This window comes from Grus americana, chromosome 1 (assembly GCF_028858705.1).
Source record: "Grus americana isolate bGruAme1 chromosome 1, bGruAme1.mat, whole genome shotgun sequence".
NCBI lineage: Eukaryota > Metazoa > Chordata > Aves > Gruiformes > Gruidae > Grus > Grus americana.
This window is the reverse complement of record NC_072852.1, coordinates 153,204,099-153,230,214: the sequence shown is the minus strand read 5'-3', so window position 1 is coordinate 153,230,214 and position 26,116 is coordinate 153,204,099. Positions and strand designations below refer to the sequence as shown.

At 35.8% G+C, this 26,116-nt stretch overlaps 1 protein-coding gene across 5 annotated transcripts in view; it reads left to right on the top strand.

Annotated features, from left to right (window-relative positions):
• ATP11A (ATPase phospholipid transporting 11A) overlaps positions 1-26,116 on the top strand; it is a 135,369-nt gene that overhangs the window by 53,736 nt on the left and 55,517 nt on the right. For all 5 annotated transcript variants that reach the window (XM_054833330.1, XM_054833337.1, XM_054833345.1 and 2 more), the window contains exons 2-4: positions 12,691-12,813; positions 23,868-23,957; positions 25,077-25,157. In XM_054833330.1, the coding sequence (XP_054689305.1) occupies positions 12,691-12,813; positions 23,868-23,957; positions 25,077-25,157 (294 nt within the window). The remainder of the gene's footprint in view (positions 1-12,690; positions 12,814-23,867; positions 23,958-25,076; positions 25,158-26,116) is intronic.

The following is a 26,116-nucleotide window of genomic DNA, read 5'->3' as shown; positions in this document are numbered from 1 at the left end:
CTGGGGCCCTCAGCACAGGAAGGACATGGAGCTATTGGAGTGAGTCCAGAGGAGGGCTGTGAAAATTGATCAGAGGGCTGGAGCACCTCTCCTATGAGGACAGGCTGAGAGAGTTGGGGTTGTTCAGCCGGAGGAGAGAAGGCTCTGGGGAGACCTTATAGCAGCCTTCCAGTACTTAAAGGGGTCTTATAAGAAAGATGGGGACAGACTTCTTAGTAGGACTTGTTACCATAGTATAAGGGGTAATGGGTTTAAACTAAAAGAGGGTAGATTTAGACTAGATATAAGGAAACTTTTTTGTTTTTTACAGTGAGGATGGTGAGACACTGGAACAGGTTGCCCAGAAGTGGTTGATGACCCATCCCTGGGACCATTCAAGGTCAGGCTGGACAGGGCTCTGAGCAACCTGATCTAGTTAAAGGTGTCCCTAGTCATGGCAGAGGGGGTTGACTAGGTAGCCTTTAAAAGTCCCTTCCAACCCAAACTGTTCTATGATTCTATTCTTGACTTGATTCTTGAAGGGCCCATAGGGCCTGTGGTGTTCTCAAGTACATATATGCTTTTTCAAGTTTGCTAAATAAAAGTGTTTTCTGCCAGCATGTACTTTGTATTAGGAGTCTACTTACAGTAGGAGTTCCCTATATGTGGGGTATAGGAGGCTGTCAACCTTCTGTAGGCTGCTCTTGGCTAATATTGGTTTCCTTTGTGGTCTTCTATTGAGAAAAAAATGCAGTTAGATTTTTTTCTTTGTTTACTCATTGTTGACAAAGGGAAGGGATGGCAGATCAGCCTGTGAAGTCTGAGAAACATTTTTTAGGGGTAACCAACTTGTTAAAGATGTGAGTTAATGCTGTGGGGTATGTTTGTCTAGGGGAAAAAAGGAGGAATTTTTTTGATTGCTAGAGTCTTGAGAGAGAGTTTTATGGCAAAAAGAGATATTCACAAGCTGTTTTTAGGGGGTGATGTAACTACTCGCCTCCATCCCTCCCCACATCAAAGAAATCACAGCAGTAAATCAAAGCCTGGAGGTAGGTGCCTTCTCTTGTGTTTTTATGTATGCTTTTGCTGAATTAGAAACCCGCAACATCAAAAGGTTGTTTAACCTTTTCTGTATCACTGAGTGGCAGGCATGTGGAGATTGAGATTACACTTATCGTCTCATCCCAGACAAAGCTATATATCCTCTGTTGCCTTTATTATCAAAATCATTGCAGCTCAGAATATATTAATCTCAATGTACAGTACAGTTCTGGACTTGATAGAAAAATCTTTCTTTAAAATTATCTTTACTTCTCTGCATGAAGGACACAGGACAGTTTTGATACGTTAAAGTGAAATGTGGATGTTTCTTCTTCCACATATAAATAAAAGGAGGTACATGGAGCATTGAAAGCTTTAAAAAGCATGTTCTGAAATTGCATTGATACCAGTCTCATAGCATTATTTAAGACCTTGCTTGCTGAGCTATACATAAATGCTAGAGTGCGTGATTTACATTTTTAAGTGGAAAGTAGCTACAGTTTTTACTGAAAATAATTTGTACCTTATCTACTTTTGATCAAGAGATGGTCATTGACACTGTACTGAGTATACTGGAATTTGACTTCAGATGTGTTGGGCATACCATGTTGACCTTACTAGGAGTTCCCTGGCTATCATTAATGCTTTTATTAATTGTATTTTACAAGTATGGAATGTCTACTCAGGATGGCCAGTCGTGGTAGATCAACTTCCAGTATCTTACAGGTAACTGGATATATGCTGAGGAAAAAGAATGTTTTATTTAACTGTTCCTCACCTTTGTTATATCAGAAGTTCCCTCTGAGTTATTAATGATATTTTGGTTTAAACTTCACCTAGTCTTCACTGAACTATTTAAGATGGTGAAAACTGAAAGTCTGTCCTTGGTTTCCAGTGCCCTATCTTGTTCAGTGATTAGGTATTGGAGTTTCTCTGAATTTAGTTACCGAAGAGTTTAGTTATAAAACTACTTTGCACAGGTTTGACTACTAAGTATTGACTTTTTTGATTTCTGAAGTTTTGCTATTTAATTACTTGTATAATATATGTTCTGGACTTTTTAGAATTTTTTTTAATAGCAACTGGCACTAGCTTCTGACTAGTCAGCTTAATTTCATTTATTTATTTTGTATTATGAGTAGTCTTTTTAATGTTGCTTACAATTTTCTGAGACTATATATGACAAAGAAAATAGCTGTAATGTAAAATTAATAATTTTATATGAATATCTAACTTTTAAAATACAACTAATAGTAGCAAATACTGTTAGAGTTTACTTTTTATAAATATTTGGTTACTGTAGAAGTGTTCTTGAAATAAATCTTTTGATGTTTGTAAAAGTAAGAAGTTGTGAAATATTTATTGTACTTCATATTGTTCAGTTGCAAATCCTTAAATCTGTTCTTTGAGAGTAAAAGTAAATATTAGAAAGCTCAGTACATCAAAGGAATTGTCAAGTCATACTTAATCTTCAAGGAATTCACGTTCAAGTGCAGTGAAAACAAAAGGGGTTCTAAAGTCTTGTGGTTATTGGTGTCATAAGGCTTTTTATACATCATGAGTAGGTTTACTTATGCTCCTGACATGAATGCCCAAAGGTGATGAATATCCTTCATGCCATTTTATGAGTTTAAAACTCTTGTTTTTCATCAGAATAGATTTTATCTGAAGTCAGACTTATGATCCTGATGCCTGCTACTTTTGGAAAAGTTTAAAGATCTTCACTATTATGCGTGGGGATTGAATGTGATATTTCATCAGCAACACCTGTAGGATAATAGGTAAAACTATAAAATACGTTTTGTGAGCTCTTACGTGAACTGACACGTGGCCTTTTCCCTCAAATACTTCAACATATGGTGTTACTTTGCAGTGTTGGAAGAAGTAATAGATTACTATTTTATATTCCTTTAGTGTGCCAGAGCTGTACTGGAATACTATTGTATAATTATGTAAGAGTTTGAAAGTAAGTTTTTCAAATAGCTCCAAATAGCTTCATTAACCTTTGTAACCATCTGTAGTTAGGGTCTTTTCTTGTATGAAGTGTGTGCGTCTGTGTGTTGGTGTTCATCAAACTGAATTTGCATAACGTAGGATTTAGTGGTGGTGCGCCGTAAAAAGTAAGGAGATGAAGGAAAATGCTAGGTAGCTCCTAATGGTATATAATTAATCAGTTATTCTGAACAGCCAAGTTATTTTTGAACTATAAATACAGGATTTTTTTCAAGATGAAGTGTAGGTATGCTGGGATTATGATGTGACTTTTTAAATAGCTCTCAAAACCAATTGCATATAAAAGGTACATAATTTGCAAGTTACACTGCAGGAAATATGGCAAATTATAATTACTCATAGTAGAAATTTGGCTATTAATATTGTAATTTTAACTAATGCCAGGGCTTCTGGGCTGTTGATAAATTTACCAGTAACGTAGGGAAAGCTTGTCATTTGTACCTTACCTGTTTATTTCTGTGGGTAGTTATGTAGACCAATACAATCTGGCCTTAGTCAGGAGGGAATAAGTAGAGGACTGGAGTAAGTGAGCAAGATCTTTACCTGAAAACTTGTCAAAACATGGCACCTGCTAATTTTGCTGAGGATTTAGGTTTCTTCTTATAGGTATGGAAGACTAACAGGTAGTAACTACATTAGTTGTACTGCTTTCTGCAATGCCCATGTGATAGTTTGTTTTCTCTCTCATTTTTCTTGGGGTATCTGCTTTTGATAAGCCTGCCTTCAAGTATGTATGGCAGCATAGCTGCAGACATACATTGGGAAGTTTGTTTTTCGATTATTCTTTGGGTAACAAAAAAAACCCAAAAAGGTGTTAAATAGTAAGTCACTCTTCATTAAGAAACTGTAGTTCAGTATCAGCTAAGTATAAATAGATAAATATGTGAAGATATATAGAGATATAAATGACTTTACAATAAATATTTTGGTGAATCTTCAGTACAAGTATGTAACATAAGGACTAAAGCCCTAGATTATTATGGATGGAACAGGTCACATAATGACGTTTGATCGTTCTTTGGCCACTCAGTGGCCTGCAAGACCGGCATGTTACGAATTTTTAGACTTGTTAGAATATATGATGATACCACAAAGTAGCCCCACCTTTTCTCTGCCAGAATCATAGTTTCACTAGCTCTGTATCCACTTAAGAATGAAAATACTTTTAAACTCTAACAAGAACTGACCAGTCAGGACAGTGAGTAGTGACTACTTGCAGTGAAAAATCTGTGTTACAAATTTAAACTTGATGACAAGGTTTGACAAGGAAGAGGTTTTCTCTAGTGAAAGTAGGAATAGAGAGGTCTCCTGCTCAGCTGTGTGTCAGTAGACTGCAGAGCGCAGTAGTTAACTATTTTTTTTTTTGTCCGCAGCTCACCTGAACAATTTAGAAGCTGCGTAACATGTAGATGAGATGTTTTGACAGCCCTTGTACTAAGTATAAAGAATCACATGAAAGCCCATATCTTATAGTTGTCTTTGTTCTGGAATCCAGGCCAGAAATTGAACTCTTCCCCTTGCTTTTTTTTCATTTAGATGTAGTCTTAGCACAATTTTGACCTGAAGGTCTGGCAAGACTGCCACTATGTTGTAGGTAGGGTAGGGATAGTACTAAAATAGAATTGTCTTTACTGCTGGCCTAAAGAAGAGCAGAACTTCTGAGAGCGAACAGAAGATAGACATATAAATTGAGCAGTAGGTTCATTGTTTGCTAAAATCCTTGTAGGAGGTGGTGTCACTCTGGCCAGTTCTGATCACGTCCACCTGAAGGCTGATGGTAGAGTAACTCACTGCTGTAAACTTAAAGCGTATTTTTAGAATACATCTCCTTTTTAATAACCTGAAGCTCCTCAAAGAACATCACTTAAGAATTACTTTTAGTTGCATCTGATCTTGTCAATCTTGCCAATGCCTGCTATCCCTATATGCATTAATTTGTGCTTTTGACGAGGTTGACAGCAGGTATTTTTGCTTGATTTTTCTTAATCATTTATTATCTTCATATAAAAGAAAACAAATAGTAGTATGGTATATGTGCATATTTATTTCTTATTTTTGAATAAATGAAAACAATCTGCTGCTTGCCTCCCTCCATCCTCCTGTTTCGTTAGAACCCGTAATCTGTAAAAATAATATTTTTAAAACTTCAATTAATTTTCTCCCCTGAAAATTTTGATCTCTTTAGAATGTTTCTTGATGAGTAACTGCAAATAGAAGTATTTCCTGGTAACTAAGAGAGTAAAAAACCTCTGTGTTCTGAAGTATCTGTGCAGCACTCTTTTAAAAAGAGATACTTTTAAAGAGTATCTTTACAGATACTCTCGAAGTTTGACTGGCACTGCATGCAAATCTTAGTAGCATTTCGTTGCCTTGCAAGAAATAAAATTGCTCTTGTTTTGCAGCTTTTGTTAGCACCTAAGGAAGCTGTAAATTTTCTCCTCAAACCTTAATTTCAGCTGTTGGTCTGGAGCTACTTAGATATAAACTTGATTCATAATTAATTTGAGTGCTAAGGCTGCCAAATATCATGTGTCTTCTGTGACACTTTCCCTTCTAGCTTCTCTTATCACTTCTATTTGCAGTGTAGTTTGTTTCTCATTTGCCTTTTTAATTGCAAGTGAGACACTCTTGAAAGGATTTCCATGTAGCAGTTCTTCTTGACTTCGGCTGGGGAGACATGCAAGGAAGCACACTGTCGGTCTGCCTGTCCCACTGGCAGCAAGGAGCAAAATGTGTCAGAACCACTACAGTGGGAGGAAGGAAAAGAAAGGAAGCAAAAGCATTTTTACAGCTATCCAGTAATTCACACATTTCACAGATCTACCTTTTTTCTGTTGTTGCAGTAATTCCTTGCAATTGGTTGAACATTGCATGTGTGAAAGGAGTAGGAGACTTCTATCTGTATCACTTTTATTGCTACTTTTCATTGAAATAAACAGGGAAACTAAACAAGCTTCTTTCTCTTGAAGAGAAAGCACAAGCATCACAAATAACTATACCTAATGGGCCAGTATGTCAGCAATATTTGGAGTTTAAATTGACCATTTATGAAAGATCTTAATCTTGCTTGAATAGCTTGGGTTAGTTTTTATGTATTTGAAACCAAAAATTACTGTAACTTTTTAGGAGGAGCACAGATCACTGGCCTTGTCATCCATTAAGTTGAGTGATTCAACCACTCAAGTATAGAGCACATGGAATTCAGCTAAAGGTGATGCTCTAAACTGGAAAACAGAAAGGAGAATTGGACTGTCTGCAAAGTGCTATATTAGAATGTCCCTGTGCAAACTGATGTGATATGATTGGAATATGGCTGTATTAGAATAAAAAGTTTCTGGAGCAATCCTAAGTAGAAGAGGCATGAACTGGAAGGCTGAGATAAATTTATATTAAGTACACATACTGAAATGTTAGCAAATATTCCTGTTTCTGTAAAATACCTATATTTGTTCTAACCGCTGTGAATTACAGAACTTTTACATGATTCTATGGTCATATTCCTGTATTTCCTCTTTTCAATTTCAAGCAATTTCACAAAACTTTATGCAGCCTGTTGCTATGAAGCCATTTCCCCATATGCCTACGTGCATGAGACCCTTGCAGGAAATGGAAAGAAGGATTGGAAAACAAGGATCCACCAAATGGTATAGGTATGGCTTGGTCAGGAGATTTACTTGTGGACCTAGCACCATTTTCTGTAGCTGAGATATACCTGGTTTTGCTTCTAATCACATACCTTACCTGAGCTTCATAAAGAAAATAACCTATTGGAAGTCAAAGAATGTTTATTATCTTTTGTTTCTTCTCTCTCTGCATATACTTATGTCAAACATTGTGTGATTTGTAGGCAATTGTATTGAGGGAGTTTTATTTTCAAATGTTATTTCTGATGCAAATCACCCTGCAAAGATTTAAGATGCTGAAAAGAAATGCAGTAATAAATGCTCTGTAGCAACGGTATAAGGCAATAGATCCCATGACAGTGACATCCCCCATAGGAAACGTGTTCATTAGTCATAGGAGTTTCTGGGAGAGAGTTGCTGGCGCTTTTTTTTGTGGTTGCCTCTAAAGTGCTGCATTTGGTATTCCATTAAATTAGTGGTTTAATGACATATGTCCATATGGCTTATATGTGCATGAAATAATTTACTTTCTGTTTACAGTACCTAATATTGAGGTAGTCCTTTTTCAGATTACAAAATCTGATAGGGAATTTATCTGGTAATTATTTTCTGTGCCATTCCACATTAATATGAAACTTTAAAAGCTGTTAAGATTGTTTTTACAAGTTATATTTACTCTTCATTCTGAGCTTGGTTAGTTCATGTGCAAGGCTGATATAATGCCGTGAACAAAACAAATCTTAAGTGCTCTATATAGGTCTTACTGAGTTTGCCTAACATGTAAAATCTTCCTAAGATCCTTTAAGGGGATGAGAATTTCACCCTTTATCTCCACAAAGAAATACATGTAAACTCATGAGTTCTTTTGCAAAGTGGTTTATTTCAATTCTTAATCTCTTTTACTGGCTAGCAATTACAGGAAATGTGGGGTTTTTTATTATTATTATTTCTTTAGAAGGATTCTGCTTGTTATGACTTATAGATCAGATCTACCTTTAAAAGGACAGTGGATTTAACTTGATTTGGAAGGTTTGAATAAAAATTTGTGCTGTGCCATTGTTTGCATAGGGAGATGGCTGCACGTTTACCTGTAGAATGGTGCCAAGGCAAGTGTAAAAGAACAGGTACTCGGTACATTTGATAAATGAAGACAAAGGTGAGATTATATGACCTTATGGTTTGATAAATAGTGTATGATAAAGAAGACAGCTTGCTTAAGATATCAGAAAGGAAAATTAGTTCCTTTTTTTTTAACTTTAGTCAATTACAGCTTCCTGAGATATTGAAGCTGTTTCTCTCCACTGAATGAAAAATTAGCAACTGAGAGCATTTTTTAGTGCAGAGCTGTTGTAATGTATCCAATTAGGTGTGTGCAAAATGTTCTACATGTGAAAGTTTTTTCACACTGTGCGCCATTAGTTCTTCATGGAGATTTCGAGTGATAATAGGTTATCAGTATCTGTCATCCTAAAACTCCAAAGTGATTGAGCAGCTGTGTATTCAGTGTGCAATTTTAACAACGGTGCTAATAGCTTTATTGAGATCAAATAGTAGTGTTTTATTTAAACACCAGGCTATTGCCAAAGCCTACCTCTATGAGTGTGAACTATTTCTGTGTGAAAGAACTTGAGTTACAGCCTGGGCAATCAAGGCTGTAGCTGATGCTGAGAATTCATTGCTGTCAAATCTGTGGTTAGAGTGTACTGTCCATTTATGTCTCTTTCTGTGAAAGCATTTAACAAAAAAGTAGTAGAAAATATTGTTCAACAAAGTGTATTTACAGCCTGGCCAGGGCAGATTTTAGCTGAGTTTTCAGCTGTACTTAATGCATATTAATTATTTTGGTAGTATTTGTGTTTATATTATTTGAAGAGAAAATATAATTTTGAACCAAAGATTGTTACTACTAATCATTAGTTCAAGTGGAGAGTCAGGAAATGTCATTCAGTGTTTCCATTGATTTCCGAACCATAAGTCAAATGTCTTCACTAAAAATATTTGGAAAGACTTGAAATCTTTCAGGGTCAGTTACTTTTCCACAAGCTATTTCTAGCATCTTCCTATCATCCTTTTGCTGTCACCTGTTGAATCCTAACCCCTTTGTCTTTTCAGATAATATATTTTTATTTAAATTAATTTGGGATAAAAATTAGCAGAGTAGCATGAAGGTGAATCTTGAGCTAGTTTCAGTTTGATTTTTTAAATCAGAAAAATAGGCTACATGACTATGTGAACTCATACATGCATTAACATATAATCCTGTTTACTGGCTGTATTTAGTGTTACATAAAGATGACTTAGTCTTTTGCTGGCTTTTGCTTTCTGTATTGCTGACCCTGCTTGAAAGAGCAAAAGCTAAGTAATGCTTCTTCATTGATGTGCCAATGAAACTAGGTCTCAGTACATTGAGCTTTATAGTATAAATAGAAGCAGGTAATGCTAAGGTTTGTTTATGGCTTCTTGGACATATCCTTAATGGGCTTCAGTAATAGAACTTAAAAAAAAAAATTTAATATAGTTCATTGTTCTGACATCAGCATCAGATTGCTTTGTTCAGTTACCCTGGTGTCATTCTGTAAATGATCTTTCATGTGCAATACCTGAACATTAAAAGAATTATTGGATCACTGTGTTTGTAGGTTAGCATTACCAGATGTTTAGTTGGTGTGTTTTGATTTCTCTTAAGTGGTATGCATCCTGACTTATAGTGCTGTTTTCCTAAAAGCATCGTTTCCTGATTTATGCAAGTGAGTTTCCTTGTGGTCATACTGAATAAGGCATGCTACTTATTGTATTGCACTTTTACCTCACTCAACAATGTAGCCTCACTCTTCCCTGCTAAATTTTACACTTGGACTGTGAATGTTTTGGGGTTTTGAAGTTGTTGAATTAGGTTAGTAAAGTGCACTTGTTTTCTATTCTCTGTTAACATATCAAAAAATAAAAAATGTTCTGTGCTGGCAGATAGTTAGATATGGTTTTGGTGAATTTATCAGTTCATGATAAAACCAGATCCAATTAAGCTCACAGAAGAGCTTGTCTTGATTGTTGTATCCATGCTTAAAGTAAATTTTATAGAACTTTTCTTTAGGGATACAATTCTGGGTTGTGACATTAAGTTGGTTTACTTAACATTAACACAACACTTCAGGGCCATCAAACCTTTAAAAACTGGTAGTAATACAAGAGAATGCTGTTTAAAGAAATTTGTCTTTTGTAGTTCCTAGCTTGATAAGTAATTTCAGAGGACTGTTTGAGTCATGACAAAGATCAGTTTATAGTGTGAAATTTAAAAAAAATTTTTTTTTGAACTAATAACATCCTTGTCAAGCTGTCTTAGATTGGCTCATAATAAATATAAGAGAGAGATTGTCAGGTTGGGCCTGTGTAGAGGGAAGGAGAAGCTGAGGGATTTCTTCTTGTTCAAAGATTCATGTGTTGAATTCCCATTAGCCCTTTATGCAATCGTCTGTGAACTGAGGCACTTAACTGTGTCAGGAGCAATCTTTGTGTTGCTTTTAGGCCTGGAATATCTCTCCTAATAAAAAACTAATAAACATTGTACAATTTAATCTACTACTTGTGAACGTCTCGCACGCTCCTGCCTTTCTAGGAGTATTGCTTTGCAAAAGTGTTAATAAAGCATTTGTGTGCACTGACAAGGTAAAACATATTGTTCCAATAAAGTGATAAAAGGTACCACATTTTGTTCTTGGCATAGAAGGAAGGTGGAACATGGAAATACTTTCATTACTTCCTTCCAAAATATTTTGGCTTGCTGAAAGAATCCTGCCTAGTCTTCAGAAGCGGGATGAATGACAGTCTGCTTTTTGAGTTGTGACAAGTCCGATCAGTGATATGGGAGGAGTTGTCTGGCTGGAAAATCAGTATAATTTTTAAACTAACCCACATACTAATTTCAGGCCCACACCGGAGGGATCTGATGTGAGAAATGTTGTATGTGCGCTCCCACTGAGTCAGGGATAGTTATGGAGTTTAGTATGAGCTTGTGACTAGGTCATCGATGTGTCTTCTGAATGGCTGTCGCTTTTACTTCCTTTATCAGTAGCTTGTCTTTGTGTAATATTTAGGTGACTCTTTCAAATTATTGAATAACATATTAAAATGTCTAAGAAAAACTTTGATTTTACGTTTAGATTTATGTCAGTTTGGCCTTTGGTAGCTTCTGAACATAATGCCTTCACTTTTTGTATAATGTGCAAGAATTAGTAATGATTCAGGGTCCTTTTTAACTAGTTCTAGTATAAATGTCTGGGACATCAGAAATTGCTTTTCTTTAAGCCTCTTGTTTCACTTTACATTTTACTTCATGACTGCTCAGCTATTCTGTGGTTAATAGTCTGAGTTCGATATGTTTTCTTTGTATATTTTTGATGTTCCCCCACACCTCCAAGAAAGTCATGCATGTCATATAGATCATCGTTTTATAAGCGTGACTGCTCCAGGTTTTCAGAGCATTGCAAGACTTTTACACATATATTTCAACAATAATTTATGTTGAAAGTTTGTTCTTCACCTAGGTGTTGCACTTAAGTGGAATAATCACATAGAAATGAACCACTGAAGGAAATGTTAGGGTGAATATTATCTTAAAGTTTGAGAACTGAATTTTATTTTAGACTTATTAGCCATGTCTGTACTAGTAAAGTGAACGGGCCCAGAACTATTGACAGCAAGACTAGCTAGAAAAGAAGATGACATGTCTAAATGATTAAACTCTCTCTTACTGCCAAAAATGGCACACCTACATCCAGCTGCTGTGGGGAGTGATGCTTTGGCTGTGCTAGCTACCAAACTGCTCATGGTATTTATTTGGTGTTAGTTTGCTAAGTAGCAGCTTGACAGTTTAGAGACAGACAATCAAGCACCAGTGTCCAGAAGCACTTTCAGGATGTATTTAATATACTAAATAGATGTAGCTGTTAGAGATACAGAAAAGAAGCTTCCATCTAATATGCTTAATGGAAGTATACATAAGTGTATCATTACAACATAAAGCAGAGGGGGTTTTTTTAGTTTAAATTGATTACTTATTTAAATATTTAAATTACTCCAGATATGATTTAATCATGATGTTAAGAGCTGATGCCTGTGCTTCTCTGTCTGACAACATATTAGGAATGTGTTCTGTACTTGAGAAATATTTTTCATGTAGTATATGGGAATTAGTAAGACTGTTGACTAAGGGGGGAGCATTTTGTAATCCAAGTCCCTAAAAAAAAAAAATTTCCAAATTAAAAAAAATTTTGATCTTTTTGGTTTTACGTAAATGCTTTTCTGCAGGGATTTGTACTTTTTTTTTTTTACAGTGAATTGAAAGCATAGAAATGCTAATTTTGGACAAGCTGTGGATGTGGTGGGGTTTCATGATGCGAATATATGAACATTTTACTTTGGCTCACCTACTTTTTTTCTACTTGCAGACACAACTTTCATTAAAGAGCAAGGGATCTGAGTTCACAAGCTGAGGTCTTTTCCTGGCAATCTAAGAGTCCCTAAGATTGTTCATGTCTGGAGAAGTTATTACTAGTGTTTCAGAGAACACAGTTTGACTTTTCTACGAATAAAATACCAAGTTATGGCTGGCTAGTCTTAAAAATGAGAAGTACTTTTCAGATATATATATATAAACACTTTACCACTGATTTCTATCAGTGGTAAAATGAGTAGCAATCACATATACACTTAGTAAATATATAATTTGACTGAGAAAAGCTTAAGCCATGCTTCTTTTTTTCAGTTATGAAACTAAAAACTCAGAATAGTAATTTTCATGGATTCCGTTTTATTGACTTAAGGGAAAGTGCAGTGCTATTAATGCAGAGTTTTGATAATTGGCTTAGTTTTATGTTTTAGTGGTCTTGAGATTCTACAGAGAAGCGTTGAGGGGTCATGCACTGATGGCTATGTATGTGTTGATGGTCAAACACATGGTTAGTTAATTCAGTGTGTGACTCATCTTACTGCAGAAATACTGAGTGAACTGACATGATGACTGTTTTTTTCCCCATAGTGTGCTGGAGAAGAGAATTGGGTGGACAGTCGGACTATTTATGTTGGGCATCGTGAACCACCTCCAGGCACTGAAGCATACATTCCACAGAGATTTCCAGATAACCGAATAGTCTCATCAAAGGTAGTAGTATTTTATTTAATTCATTTACATAAATCAGCTTCAGTTATTCTTTGTGAGTTCATTTATTTCCTTCAAGATTTTCTTCCTATACTTCCTATGTATTTCTCCTTTACCATGACTGGCAAAGGTAAAATGAAGTTATCTCGAGGTTCTTCCATAAAAACTGGTTGCCAAATTGCCTGTAACAAAACTAGGAATAGAATGACTTTTCCAATGTGTACTATAGTAAAGAGTGTATGCTTAAGAGTGATACTGTGCTATTCCACAAAGGAGTAAGAAAGCAATTTTCATTTGGGACAACCCTGGAGTAAAGAAAATCTTCCCAAGGAAAGACTTCATCCTTTGTAATCTAAAGCAATATCTCAAAGTACTAGAAATAATACGATCAATATAAGTGCTGAACAAATGAAGGTATCTCCAAGAACAGTACTGTTCCCTTGAAAAGCTCATATTGATAAAATCCTATAGAAATAATATTTTTTGTTTTACACGTACAAGTGAATCATTCTTAAACTCTTGTATTGTGATACATTTGGGTCCTTTAGAAACCTTCCAGCCGTCCCTCACTTCAACTGGTAAATCTTCCCTTAAGCTTCAGCAGCTTTCTGTGAGCAGTTGGGTTGTTGGTACTCTCCACTCGTTTAGACTGACTGGCTTGCTTTAGACAAGGGTTTGTACTGCAGTGGCATGGAAAACTGAATGTTTGCAGCTTATTGTATGGCTAACAACCCAAGAACTTAGATTTTAATGTGCTTAGATTTTAATCTTCATGAGCACACACCTTCAACCAATTACGAAATAATGAATTCAAAAGTATAGCTCCTCTACTGGGAAAATTTCTTTTTGAACAGTGGCTCAGATCCACAGACTCATTTTAAGAACCTTAGCAGCATTGTGATCTCAAGGAACTGAGTGCTTACCTTTGTGGATCTGAACACTTGCCATCTATTAATATAATGGCAAAGCTGTAATAAACCCCACGCTTTTCTCAAACTATGACTCATTTCTTATGTGAAAGTTTGTATTTTACTACCTTCCTTCACTACTATTTTTACTACCTTCTTTCTGTACTTCACTCAAAGGCAGTATAGTAACAAGCAGCATAGTATCTAGGCATCTTTACTTTTTGAGTGTTCTAATTAATGCAGGAAATAACCCAGATGGAATACAGTCAAACTAGTATAGTGGGAAATCCTGTGCTCTACACATTAATTTATATTGCCTTTTGGATTATTGAAGAGTAAATACATTTTATGCAAATCTTTGTACAGCTGTGACACTTCCCTTATCTTTTTCATCTGGAACATACATAAATAAAGCTATTGAAGTTACTGCTGATACTTTTTGAAATAAAAACATCCTACTCAACTCTGCAAGATGTTTCACATTTTTTTGTGATGATGAAATTAGTGGAAGTTTCAAGTTACTGGCTTTGCAGAGTGAGATTTTTAAGGATGACTTAAACCTGGATTGAGCTGAGGATCCCTGCCAGCAATTTGTAAATATGTATGATTTCGACTGGTTCCGGAAAGAAACTGCACTATGTTTTTATTTGGATAGAAGTATGTTTAGTTAAATGCTATAAATGTTAAACTCTTCAGTTGTGAACTGTATGTGTAAATAGCTTTCCATAAACAAAAGATTATTAGTGGAAATATTTTTTACATATACGATGTTTCTCAAATTATCTGTTTATTGATTAAACTTCTCACACTGACAAAGACTTATGTTTTATTTTTTGAAAGTAAATACCGTGGTGATATTTCAGGAGGGAACAGAGTTCACATAAATGCTTTATAATATTGAATAGTTCCTTAGACTGCTGAAAGTTCGGTTTTAATGACAGTTGTCTTTATATGAGAACTTTCCATGCTGACTTGCCTGTACTGTCCCTTTCAAGTAAACTCCTTACTCTATCAGCCTTGTGACTTGACTTGTATTCTTAACTTTTCACTCTGTCCTTGTCACTTGCTCCCTTCTGAACTCTCGGGAGGGGCACCTGGCACAGCTTAGGAATCACAGATGTAAGCTTCTTGAAAAATGATCAAATGTATAAAATTAAGATGGGAAATTCATAATTGTTAGAGTAAAATAAAGATGCATGCATGCAAGTACACTGTGTAATGTTACCTCAACCATGAAGGATATTTCCTTTGCCTTTCATCAGTAAGACAGACAGTAACTTTCAGCTGTGCTTTTATAGGTCTTTAATGCTTGTAAGAAAGTACATGATTGCTCTTCAAGGATGAGGAACTCTGAACTTCCAAGTACAGATTTTGCCAATTTAAAATAAACTGAATTTCTAAAAAGGGTAGTTTAAAACTACAAGGAAACCTCATCAATTAGACTATCTGTATGCTGCTATACTAACAAATGTCCTGTCATAAAGCCCTAAAAAAGATGGCAGCTTGAAATAGCTAGGAAAGTCTAAGGTTCTTATTTCCTTCCAAAGGTAAACTTTACTGTGCTTCACCAGAGGTTTCCTGATATCAGCAGGATAATAATTTGATTCCAGTACAGAGGGATATTTCTTGTATATTGCAGTGTCACTGTGGAATGTGGGTAATGCTCTGTCTGCTTAATGACATATTTCTGGTGGTGAAAAATGATATCTAGACAGACCTTGGCCAGAAAAAAATGCTCTTTTGATTTGATGTGTTAAATCAATTACGACTTTAACAATGCATTACAAAAGAGGCTGTGTTGAAATAATAAAAGGCAAAAATTTATGTCTTTTGGGTGGTGCATGCAGTTTGCTTATGTTCTAGAGGGTAGTGACCTTTGTAAGGTGGATCTTTATTTTGATCTAACTTCTAGCTACTTCAGCTGCCTAGGCTGTTAGCCTTTAAAGTAGCTGTTGTGTGCCCTTGATTGAATTTATCATATGAGTGATGCAGCATGGCAAAATATCACCTGGTAGAAAATCCCAATGTTTCAAGTAAGATGAAAGAAAAAATGAATTGTCAGGGAGGTTGCTTGCTTTTCTTCTTTACAAATCACTCACACTTGGAAATTATTTACTGATTAGTAGAACTGCTGGGTCAAAATGAAAATAAGTTAAACTACACAGCAGTAGCAGTTAACAGAACTTGGTGGGAAACAACTTTTTTCCTTCTGAAACAGGATAACAAAAGGTTGTTTTTTTTTTTTTTTAAAAGACTGATAAATTACAAAATAACTCTTTAATATGAAACTTCATTAAGGTCCAAGCTTCATATTTTTGTGCCGGCACTATCCCAATCAGTATGCTAAACAGAGTATCTGTACATTCATAGTAGTACGTGGATGTGCCAGACCAGCTAAGAATTTCCAAAGGTCCATCTGGGACAGTCTGTTGTCACCAGCAGTAGGTGCCTAGGGAAGAATGTAAGAATTGGTAAGCATAGAGTGATACTTCACCCAAATATTCTCTTAGTATTTGTTGATCTGTGATTTAGCCCTTTGTGAGCCAAAAAGCCATGATTTTTGTATTTACTAAGTCTTTAATAGATTTCTCCTCTGAATTTCTTCAATACTTTTTGAGCCCATGTAAATTTTCAGAATACATAGTTAAGGCACAGTTAAACTGTAGAAATGTTTGCCAAAAGACACTATGAACCTTAATCTTGAAATTCCTACTTGCTAATTTTATTTGATGTTCCAAGTCCTTGAATCTGAGAAAAGCCATTATCACCTGTTTATCTTCTTGATTCTGTTAGTGATCTTCCACCATATTCCTCTCCAGGCTGAATAACCTTAGTCTGTTCAATAATTGTTTGTGGAAGCTAGTTCATACCTTTGCTCAGATTGGTCTGTACCTTTTTCCAAGGCAGCTGTAGAGTTTTCAAGATGGAGAAATCCACAGAGCATTCAATGTATAGACAGACTATAGATTTATACAGTGGCATAATGATGGGTTCAGTTCTTTATTAATTTGTTAATAACTTCTAACATTCTAATTCCTTTTCCTGATGTTGATCGATATCTTTATAGCGCTGCTGTGCTTCAAGGATCTCATTAATTTGTAGATAAAGTAGAGATTTGCATCTCCTGTTCTAGCTGAATCAATGAACCGAAGACTAATTGGATGCATACATTTGTCTCCTGAACAGAGAGGAAAGCCATTTAGAAAATAAAATCTTTTTGAGGCAACAATATGGAGTTCTGTAAGAACATGTTCAATTACAGCTGCTCACTGCTTTTGACAGACAACCTAAAGAATGAACCACAACAAAGAACTAAAAATCTGAGATGCCAGGATAGGAATGCCCGGTTGAATGAGAGATCAGAGACTTCCTGATGTGTCAGAGACAGCTGACAAACTCCAGGAACATTCTGCAGGAGGACTGATTGTTTTTTCCATATCACCCATAGAGAAAGCTGGGTGAGAGACTTACAAAGTCTTTTATTCTTCTTTTTAGTCTGTGGGTAATAAATACATTGTATTTTGCCTTGATGATCCTGTCTGGCTGCAAACTTTTATTGTCATAGTTTCATAAAGATAAATTTTTACTGCTGCAGAACCCAGTTGTACCTGAGTCACTAACATAACTGGAAGCAGCAAGGCCTAAGCTCTGAGAAGATGATACTGAAGAGTAGCGGAATATGACTCTTAAGTGAAATGCAAGATTGAATCTACAGTGGATGCAGAACTGTTACGGGAAGAATTTTCCCTAAAGTGAAGAAATTTCATTCAAATTAATTTATGATATGAAATTATGAAGTGCTGACTTGTACTGTACCTTTATTTCTTGTTCTTCCTATAAAGAAGCAATGAGGTGACCTTAGGTGGGAAAACAGTACTATTATTAACTCCTGCTTTGAAATACTATACAGCCATATTTGTGGACTAGAAGTGCCCCGGTTTTGTTTCACAAATAATACTATCTTCTGTTGTCTGCATGTTTCCTTGGGACTTCTCATCAAATACTGATCCAAACATTGATTTGTATGAGAATAGCCTGAAACAATAACTCTGCATGCTGAGAATCCTATAAATTGCAAGGGAAACCTTAGCTACCTTCAGTGCTAATCTGATTAATTGTGAGTCATCTCAATTGCAGTGACTAATAGTCAAATAAAGTTAAGTAATTCTGACATGTTTCAGTGGATGTTGTTGAAATATTCCTTTCTTCCAGCAGAAATTCATGCCCTTGTGCTATACCTCTTCCCTGCAGCACTCGCTCTTAGTGTTGTTATAAAAACATAAAGACTGGAGGCAACTCTGATTTCTCATTTTGTTGCCATATTCAGAAGAAATGTTAATACTGAAGCTTAAGGAAATATTAAAATGCCTCCACCAAGATGAGCAACTTGAAACCCAGAGGAGACCTAGGCTGTCCCAGACCTCTTCAAGGTGATGCTTTGTAACTGGAAGGATTTGTCTGGCCTCTCTAGGGCCATGATATGGCACTTTCAAGTTGAAAAGTTCAAACACAGCCCTAAGCAATGGCATTTGAAAGTCAAAAAAGCATCCAAAGCACACAGTGGGAACTGGCATGGCCATGTGTTTGTGAAGCTGATAAATATTTGTGTAGCATGCCATGTGGGATATGCACAAATGCGTATGGGACAGGCAGCAATGCAGGGAGTATTGTGTTTGCCTTTTAATGTGGACATACTGATCTGCTCTAAAAGGAGCTGTAACATGGAGCTCTCAGCTCGTGCCCAGATAATCCACTGACTCGCAGCCACACTGGCTTGAAGCAGAAGGTCAGATCCAATGCTGCAAGTGTTAAATAGTCAGGTTTGCTCAGCCATGCCAAAGAGGCAGGAGCCGTTGGCAATGAAGAAGAGTAAAGGGGCTTGATATACAGTCAATCTCAAATCAATTGGATTGGACTCTTACCTGGTGCCAGCTCAGGGATAGCAATACCTGGGATGGGAATGCATGAGCATGCAGTTCTCCTTCCAGGCATGCTAATACAATTTCCTTCTGTGGACAACTGCCAGTGCCTGGAGAGAGCAAGGAAGAGTTGTTAGCTCTTGGTGATCCTGCTCGGGGTGGGATTTGCAGGGCAAAGGCTCCCTGCAACCTCCCTTGTGTTCCCAGGAGAAGCCATCTACCCTTCTCCTGACTCAGCCCAGGGTTAACAGTGATCTGTTACTCTCTGTTAGGGGTAGTACCAGCAGAGTCTTTTCAGTTTTTCTTATCACTGTGGAGTCTGCATGCATCAAGAGAGAACTGGGAGAAAGGAATGAAAGCAAGCATGTTCCAGCCCAGCACCAGGGAGGACAGGTGTAATTCTCCTCACTTTACCTATGAGAAAGTAAAGCTCGCTTGCTCTCTCTCACTCACTGTTTCTTCTCTTTTCCTAACATTCTTTGACTTCTGTCTCTAGTCAATCATTTTTGCTGTAAGTTTTCTTCAAAATTGTAATTACATAATCTTCCAGAGGCTGGGGGAATGTCTTTGTCAGAGGAGTTCCTAGAGATATAGCCCCTATTTGATAAGATTGAATTGTTGAACAAGGTCTACTAAAGATAAGCTTGTTTGGTAGTAGAAATCCTGTTTTACCAGCAACTATTTTTAAGGAACCCTATGACAAAATATGTATAGTTGTTCATTCAAATGTACAGGCAACATTTGAACTAATTTCCTCAAATCAGTTTCATTTTCACACTCTCTGAGTGTACAGGTGGCTCTTTAGGCACATGCAAGTGTCCTACATGTAACAGAGCTTACAGTGATCCTTGTGATGTGAACCACCCTGCGTCCTGTGGTGTGGAGAAACAGGCATCTCTCCCTCAATGGAGTGATAAATATTACGAGGTGGTGTGCATGTTAATACTTACATTAAAATATAGTTAATTGTGTATTTCTACATTCATTCCAAATTGTCCTAAACATTGCAATGTGCTTTTCAAAATTTCATGGATATTACTATTCCAATTTTATCGAGTCATATATAAGCACACAAGTCTGAAGTTTTTTGCTTGAAGAAGTTAGAGAGCTGAGACTTATTAAATACTTGGAAGATCATAGTTCAGTTCTGCTACAAACTTCCTATGTGGTTATGAGCAAGTCACTTGAGATAGACTCTCGACTCAGTTCTTGGGATTTCAGCTAATTATTGATTTCCTTTCTTCACACCCTTTACTGTAGTTTTCTCTGCCAGTTCTCTGCTCTATTATGCTTTGACAAATTGTTTCCAAAAAAAACCCAGCCCATTTTTATAAAGAAAACTAATTTTAAAGAAATTGTCAAACTTTGATCAGACTTTTTTCAGCTATTCTGCTGAAGGGGATAACTATATGTATGTAATATATGTAATACTTAGGTTCTTTTAATAGCATAATAATGTATATGGTATTGTTATATATAGCATGTTATGTGCATACAGTTCAGTTAAGCTGGCAGATTTAACAATGTATTATTTCTTGGTAATTGGCAGGTACTATAAAAATCTGTATATTAAAATACTGAAGTCACTATGGACATGTTCAAGTTTTCTGTATGTGTGTTGATCTGTTAAAGAAAAACATTAAAAAACTTAAAGTGACTGGAAGATTATTGTTCAGGTTTTTTCTGTTCTTCCCTGAATTCCTTATCCTCAGGATGGATTCTGTTTTGCAGAAGGGATGAGAATCAGCATAGCAAGATGTCTACAAACCAGGTCTGAAACAACATAGTAGATATTTTCGTGAGAATAGTTTTAAAATCTACAAGAAACAGTGGAAAAGGTTGAGGGAAAGGAGTGAAATCAGAGCAGGTTAGAAGAGAGATGGTAACTATTTAAAATAAATAAGCTGTAAGAAATGGAGGTGTTGACAGAACTCAATAATGTAATATGGAGTGCTTTATTTCTTGCAGCTCCAGTTTTTGATGTCAAGTGATCACTTAAGACATTCTCCTTTTACTTAAGAAAATATCTGCCTCTTAGGATGGAAAGAGAAGCTTGAACTGGGAGCCAGAATTCTGACATACCGATATCAAATGAAAAGGTCAAAATACAATGTTTAAAAAAAAAAGCCCACAACAAAACCATTGTTAAGAAGACCTTATTTTATCTTTTTGAGTTCATGGGACTGACTCTAACAAGGAGGTGTTGGAGCTGGAAGCAACATGTTATTAGCAAAGAGGGTGCAGGAACTGGTAAGATGGAGCAGGGGCACGAGTGGGAATACTGTGGAGGTGCGCATAACTAGTCCAAGCGCAATGATTGCAGAAATACACCAGCACTGCAGGTGCTATTATGATTATAAATGGGAAGAAAATCTACTTGAATTATGCTGTTTTGACTCTAGATATACTGATTTTACAGTTCCTTCCTTGCATAGTGCTTCAGATGCATCTGTTTGCTCAATGTGTTCATCTCTTGGATGAATACTTAATTACTACTTGCTGTCTGATGTATTACCTCGCGTATGCAAAAAGCATGTATGTGCTGTGGCCTCTGTCTTTTGCAGCAATTGAGAAAGATCAGTTAAGCCTTCCCCAACTTAAAAGCTTCAAGTGCATAACTATTTGGATAAACTTATTTCCTTCCAGTGAGTTATAGTGAAAAAAAGGTAATTAAATATACATAAATTCTTTTTCGGAGTCTAAAAAGAGTATGACTAAAATTATCTGAAGAAGAGAGATGGTATTAACTCTCTGGGCACAGTAATCTGATGTATTTAATATCTTCATTTTTAGTGTCTTGTCTTGGAAGATTTTTATTTTGTTCCTGCCTAACTAAGGTAGAGAAACTGCCTTGAATGCAGTCACGAGATAAATCTTGTTCTGAGTGGCAGCCACTCTGTTGTTTCTCCAGGGAGTGATTATGGTGGTTAAACATTAATCATCCATTTGTGCATACTGCTCTGAGCTACTGATGGCTGGGGCAGGGGGAGATCTGTCTGGACGTAGTCTTTCTTGCCTGAATTCCTTCAAAAATTGTTACTTCTCCTTGGGAGAAGAATGGGCAGAATAAAGATGTACTTCGTATGTCTGAAACCCAGTGTAATAAAGTGCTAAAAGTCTGTCAAGTTGATTGAAAATAAAATTTTAAGAAGTTCGGTGTGTTAAAGAAGCATCCAGTTTAAGTAACACCTCTCAGACCATAAAAATTATCTTCTCCCAGGTTATTCACATTTGTTCAGGTAAGAGAGTTGCTGAGCGAGGGTGGAGCTGCAGGAAAGACCACTGCTTGACAGGGAGAGCAGTGAACTGAGGTTGGAATATGAGGAGGATCAGATACTAAGGGTGAAGGTGATGATTCAATCTTTTTATAGATTGTTGTTTTAACTAATTTACTTGACTTCCTCAGTCAGGTGGTTTAAATATCTAGCCTGACACCAACATGCTGTTGCCACCCATTTAGTCAAATAGCCCTCTAGGAGATTTAAAAAGGAAGTTATTGCTTAAGAGATTACATTTTTATTTTATGAACGTTCATTAGAGTAGCTTGTATAAATCATCCAATTTTAATGGTCAAAAAGACCTTTTAACATGGAGAAAACATTTGTTCTGTCAAAAGAGCTAAACAGAATAATGTAAACAAAAGTTTTTCACTGAACCCTCTATTCATTTTTCCTTCTCAGCAGGCAGATATTCATAAAGAAATAAATATATAAGATTGATTATCAGGCAAATTATCTCTGTTTTCTAAAGTTAATGATGAAAATAATTATTAGAATAGAATCTATATCATCACATATCACAATAGCAGCTTTGAACGGTTGGGACTGCTGTGTAAGGAAAAATAATCAGGTCTAACCAGTTCTGTTTTGAAATTCCAAGGTAAGTAGCTGGGTAGTGGGCAGTGCAAGCAGCGTTCCAGTCTGATGAGAAGTATTCTGATTGCAAGATGAGAGCACTTGACTTTCCAGCTGTTGCATGTATGCCTGCCCCAGTTTTGGCTTGCTCACAGGTGATTTAATATTGAGGTAACTATTAAGCAGGATAAGTGTTTACTTAGGGCATATTTAGAGTAGATACTGATTTTTGGCACGTGATAGAAAAGAACATTTCATTCCTATGTCCTACACATGTCCAGGCTTTAACCCCAGACAAATAAAAAGATGACTCTGTGTAGTAGGGCTTTCATGTACAACTAAGGCATGCTTCTTGGGGATCTTTTCATCTGCAGGTGGAATAGAGGTCTTTTTCCTTCTAGAGCTCTGGCTGTCTTTGCTTTTGGGGCCAAATACGGAAGATGTATAACTCGTGGCATAATTTGCCTATCAGCAAGTATCAGTGCAATCTGCCAAGAAGAGACAAGGCACATTTGTAGCAGAGCAAATAATTAGGAGAAGCTTCTTAGCCCATCTCCTTTGAAATGAAAGTTACATTGGAGTTGTCATTTTATTATGTGTCAAATGATAATTTGGATAATAAGATGATGCAATGTTAGTTTTCTCAAGCCATTTTTCACACCTTTTCACACAGTTTTAGCTGACATTTTTACATGCATTCCACTAAGCAATCCTTGCAAATGCTTTGGACTTACAGAATGAGCTGTATAAAAAGTGTATATTTGAAACTGCTGCAGGGCAGAGGAAAGGACTAGATGGCATAAGGTCCTTTCTTTCTCACTTTTGTATATTTTTCCTTTGAAGCTTTGCATTTTCAAATACCTTTTCTTATGTCATTTTATTAAATTTTAGATAATTTGTAAGATCAGTAGAGAAATATGCAGCCATATACTCTAATTCAGTGCTTTTGAGGAGTATGCTTGTGTCCAAGCCGAGGAAGAAAAGAGGGGCTGACCTCCTCAAGTACTGTGTACAAAATGGAAGTGAATTAAAAGCGGTGTTAGAAGTGACTAGGACAATTTTAAAATCCTTTGATTTAACTGAACTGTTCTATAACTAAATCTCTGAATGACTATTGTTGCTAGTCAAAAAATAATTTAATCCCTAATACCCAGATTATCACAGTTGAGAAAATCCTGAGGCAACTGATATGATTCCAGGTGATTGCCAATTTAAGATTCCATTTCAGTAAATTATTGAACAAAATAACAGAAACACTACCACTTTTTGTTTAGTTTGATCTTGAATTGTGATTTATTAATTTGTTTGATTTTAGAACATAGAGTACGAATAATACTTCTCTCTCAAACATTGATAATCTGTGCTTTTGTTTGCAGTACACGTTTTGGAACTTTGTACCAAAAAATTTGTTTGAGCAATTCAGAAGAATAGCTAACTTCTATTTTCTCATAATTTTCCTTGTTCAGGTAAGCTATCCCCATTTTTTTAATAAATTTCTGGACTCTTCCAGAAAAAACAAGGAGTTGAAAAAGATTTAAAAATGCACTGGTTTTGAAGACTGGGGAGGTAAATGGTTGAGCTTGGATAGTCTTTTACATTCATGATGTGACATAAGGAGTTTCATTTCATTTCCAGGTTGTAAATGTGAATCTAACCTAAAGAGAAATCAACACCATCACTGGTTTGATGGCAAGACGTCTCTTGATAAAATTGAAAAGAATGAGTGTCTTTTTTTTTATTATCATTTTGTCATAAACAAACATCCAGATCCGTAAAACCATTGTTACAAATTATGTGGATGATAAACTTTTATTAGTTTGTTGAATATTATATTTTTATAACAGAATGATGCATTGGCAGAAATTTTCCAATTGCACTGTCATCAACGCCTGTAGAGAACCCAAAATATAGATGCTTATACAATGCTTGCTTAAGGTGGTACATAAATATTTGGTTTTGTAATTATTACCTCAGATAACTTAGTAAGATTTTTATTAACACATTTAAGTAACAGCAAAGGGTTCAGAGTTAAGACACCTAGAAAGCAGCAAACAAGTGAAAAGCTGTATTACTTTATACACCAGAATGTGCAGAAAAAAAAAGCTATGCAGATTCCCAGAGCAGTTTCGTTATTATCTGAACTCCATCTGTGAAGTCTACCTCTTTGTATATAATTGCAGGAGCCACAGCTCAGTATTTCAGGATTTACTCCTTGCGTGTATAGGAGCAGCTGTATTGTATAACATGTGAAAATAGCACTATGCTAATTTCTGACACTGCTCAGTTATTTTGTCTCCAAAGCTGCAGCTTTCTGGTCTGCTACTTACTTAAACTCTCGCAAGGAAATATTTTTTACTAGGCGTTAACATCTGAATGTTAATGTTATATAAATATAGTATTGTATCTTATTATAGCATATAGTTATTTTTCGAAGTTTGTATTAAAGTACTGGGGTTTTTTAATTAAAGTTCCTTGGTGCTTTGCAGTATATTGCTGAAAAGATTACTTGAAACATCTTGCTTGAAAAATTGACTGCTTACATTCACAAACATATAACCAGAAAATTTTTGTCCCTTTTGTTGCAGTTAATTATTGACACGCCTACTAGTCCAGTTACAAGTGGACTTCCACTTTTATTTGTCATCACCGTAACAGCTATCAAACAGGTGAGTAGTTTAGTGAGCAAAAGTATAGCTAAAAAGAACATTATTATTCCTTTTGCATTTCAATTTTATCTCCCTTTTGTTTTAGACTGTTTTAGGGCAATGCCTAAAGAATGATAACGATGAACTTTGACAGACTAATTTTAGTTTTGTTTCTGTAATTTAAGTAGAATTGGTTGCTACATGATGATATCTCACTATTTCAACACAATCTTCTAAATTATTTTATTATTTTGATGTCCTTGTGTTCCAAGGAATCATTTACATTCTTGTGTTTACACAGCACACTTTGACTTTTCTTTGTTTCTACATAACCATCCCCATCCTATTATGTTTTTCCATAATGACTGAAAATTAATTAAATAAGAACTACAAAAGCTTATAAGATAAATCTGCTCTTAGCTTTGAGATTTCCTTAGCCTTTACAGTATGAACAGATAATAAAAATTATTTTGGTTCAAGTCTTCAGTATATGTTGATTATACTCCACAGTTCATAATGATAGCTGCAGTACTTTCTACTGCTTAGTATCAAGCACATGTTCTAGTAGTCTCTCATTTTTAATGTGAAAATTAATCCATGAAATTAAAGTATTTTTTTTAAATCACTTCTTGCTACATCTTTGGGTATAAAAGTTCCCAATAAAAGTTCTTCTGTTGAAATAGAATTGCATAATACAGGTATTGAATTGTACAGCTTTGCCATTTCACTTTCAAGTTAGTACTACCAAAAGGAAAAGACTAAGGTAATTTTTCACCTGCTACTCTAATGCTGCAGTGCTATAGCTGACATGAGCACTTAAATGTAGATGGGATCTTACTGAAATTAGTGGAATCTCAGAGTACAGAATTTTTTCATTCATATGGGGATATTGCAATCAGATCTGTGCGTTGTCAGAGCTTCTGATGATACAAATCTGGTCTGGATCAGGAATGAATCTGGAATTGAGGTCGTGATTGCCC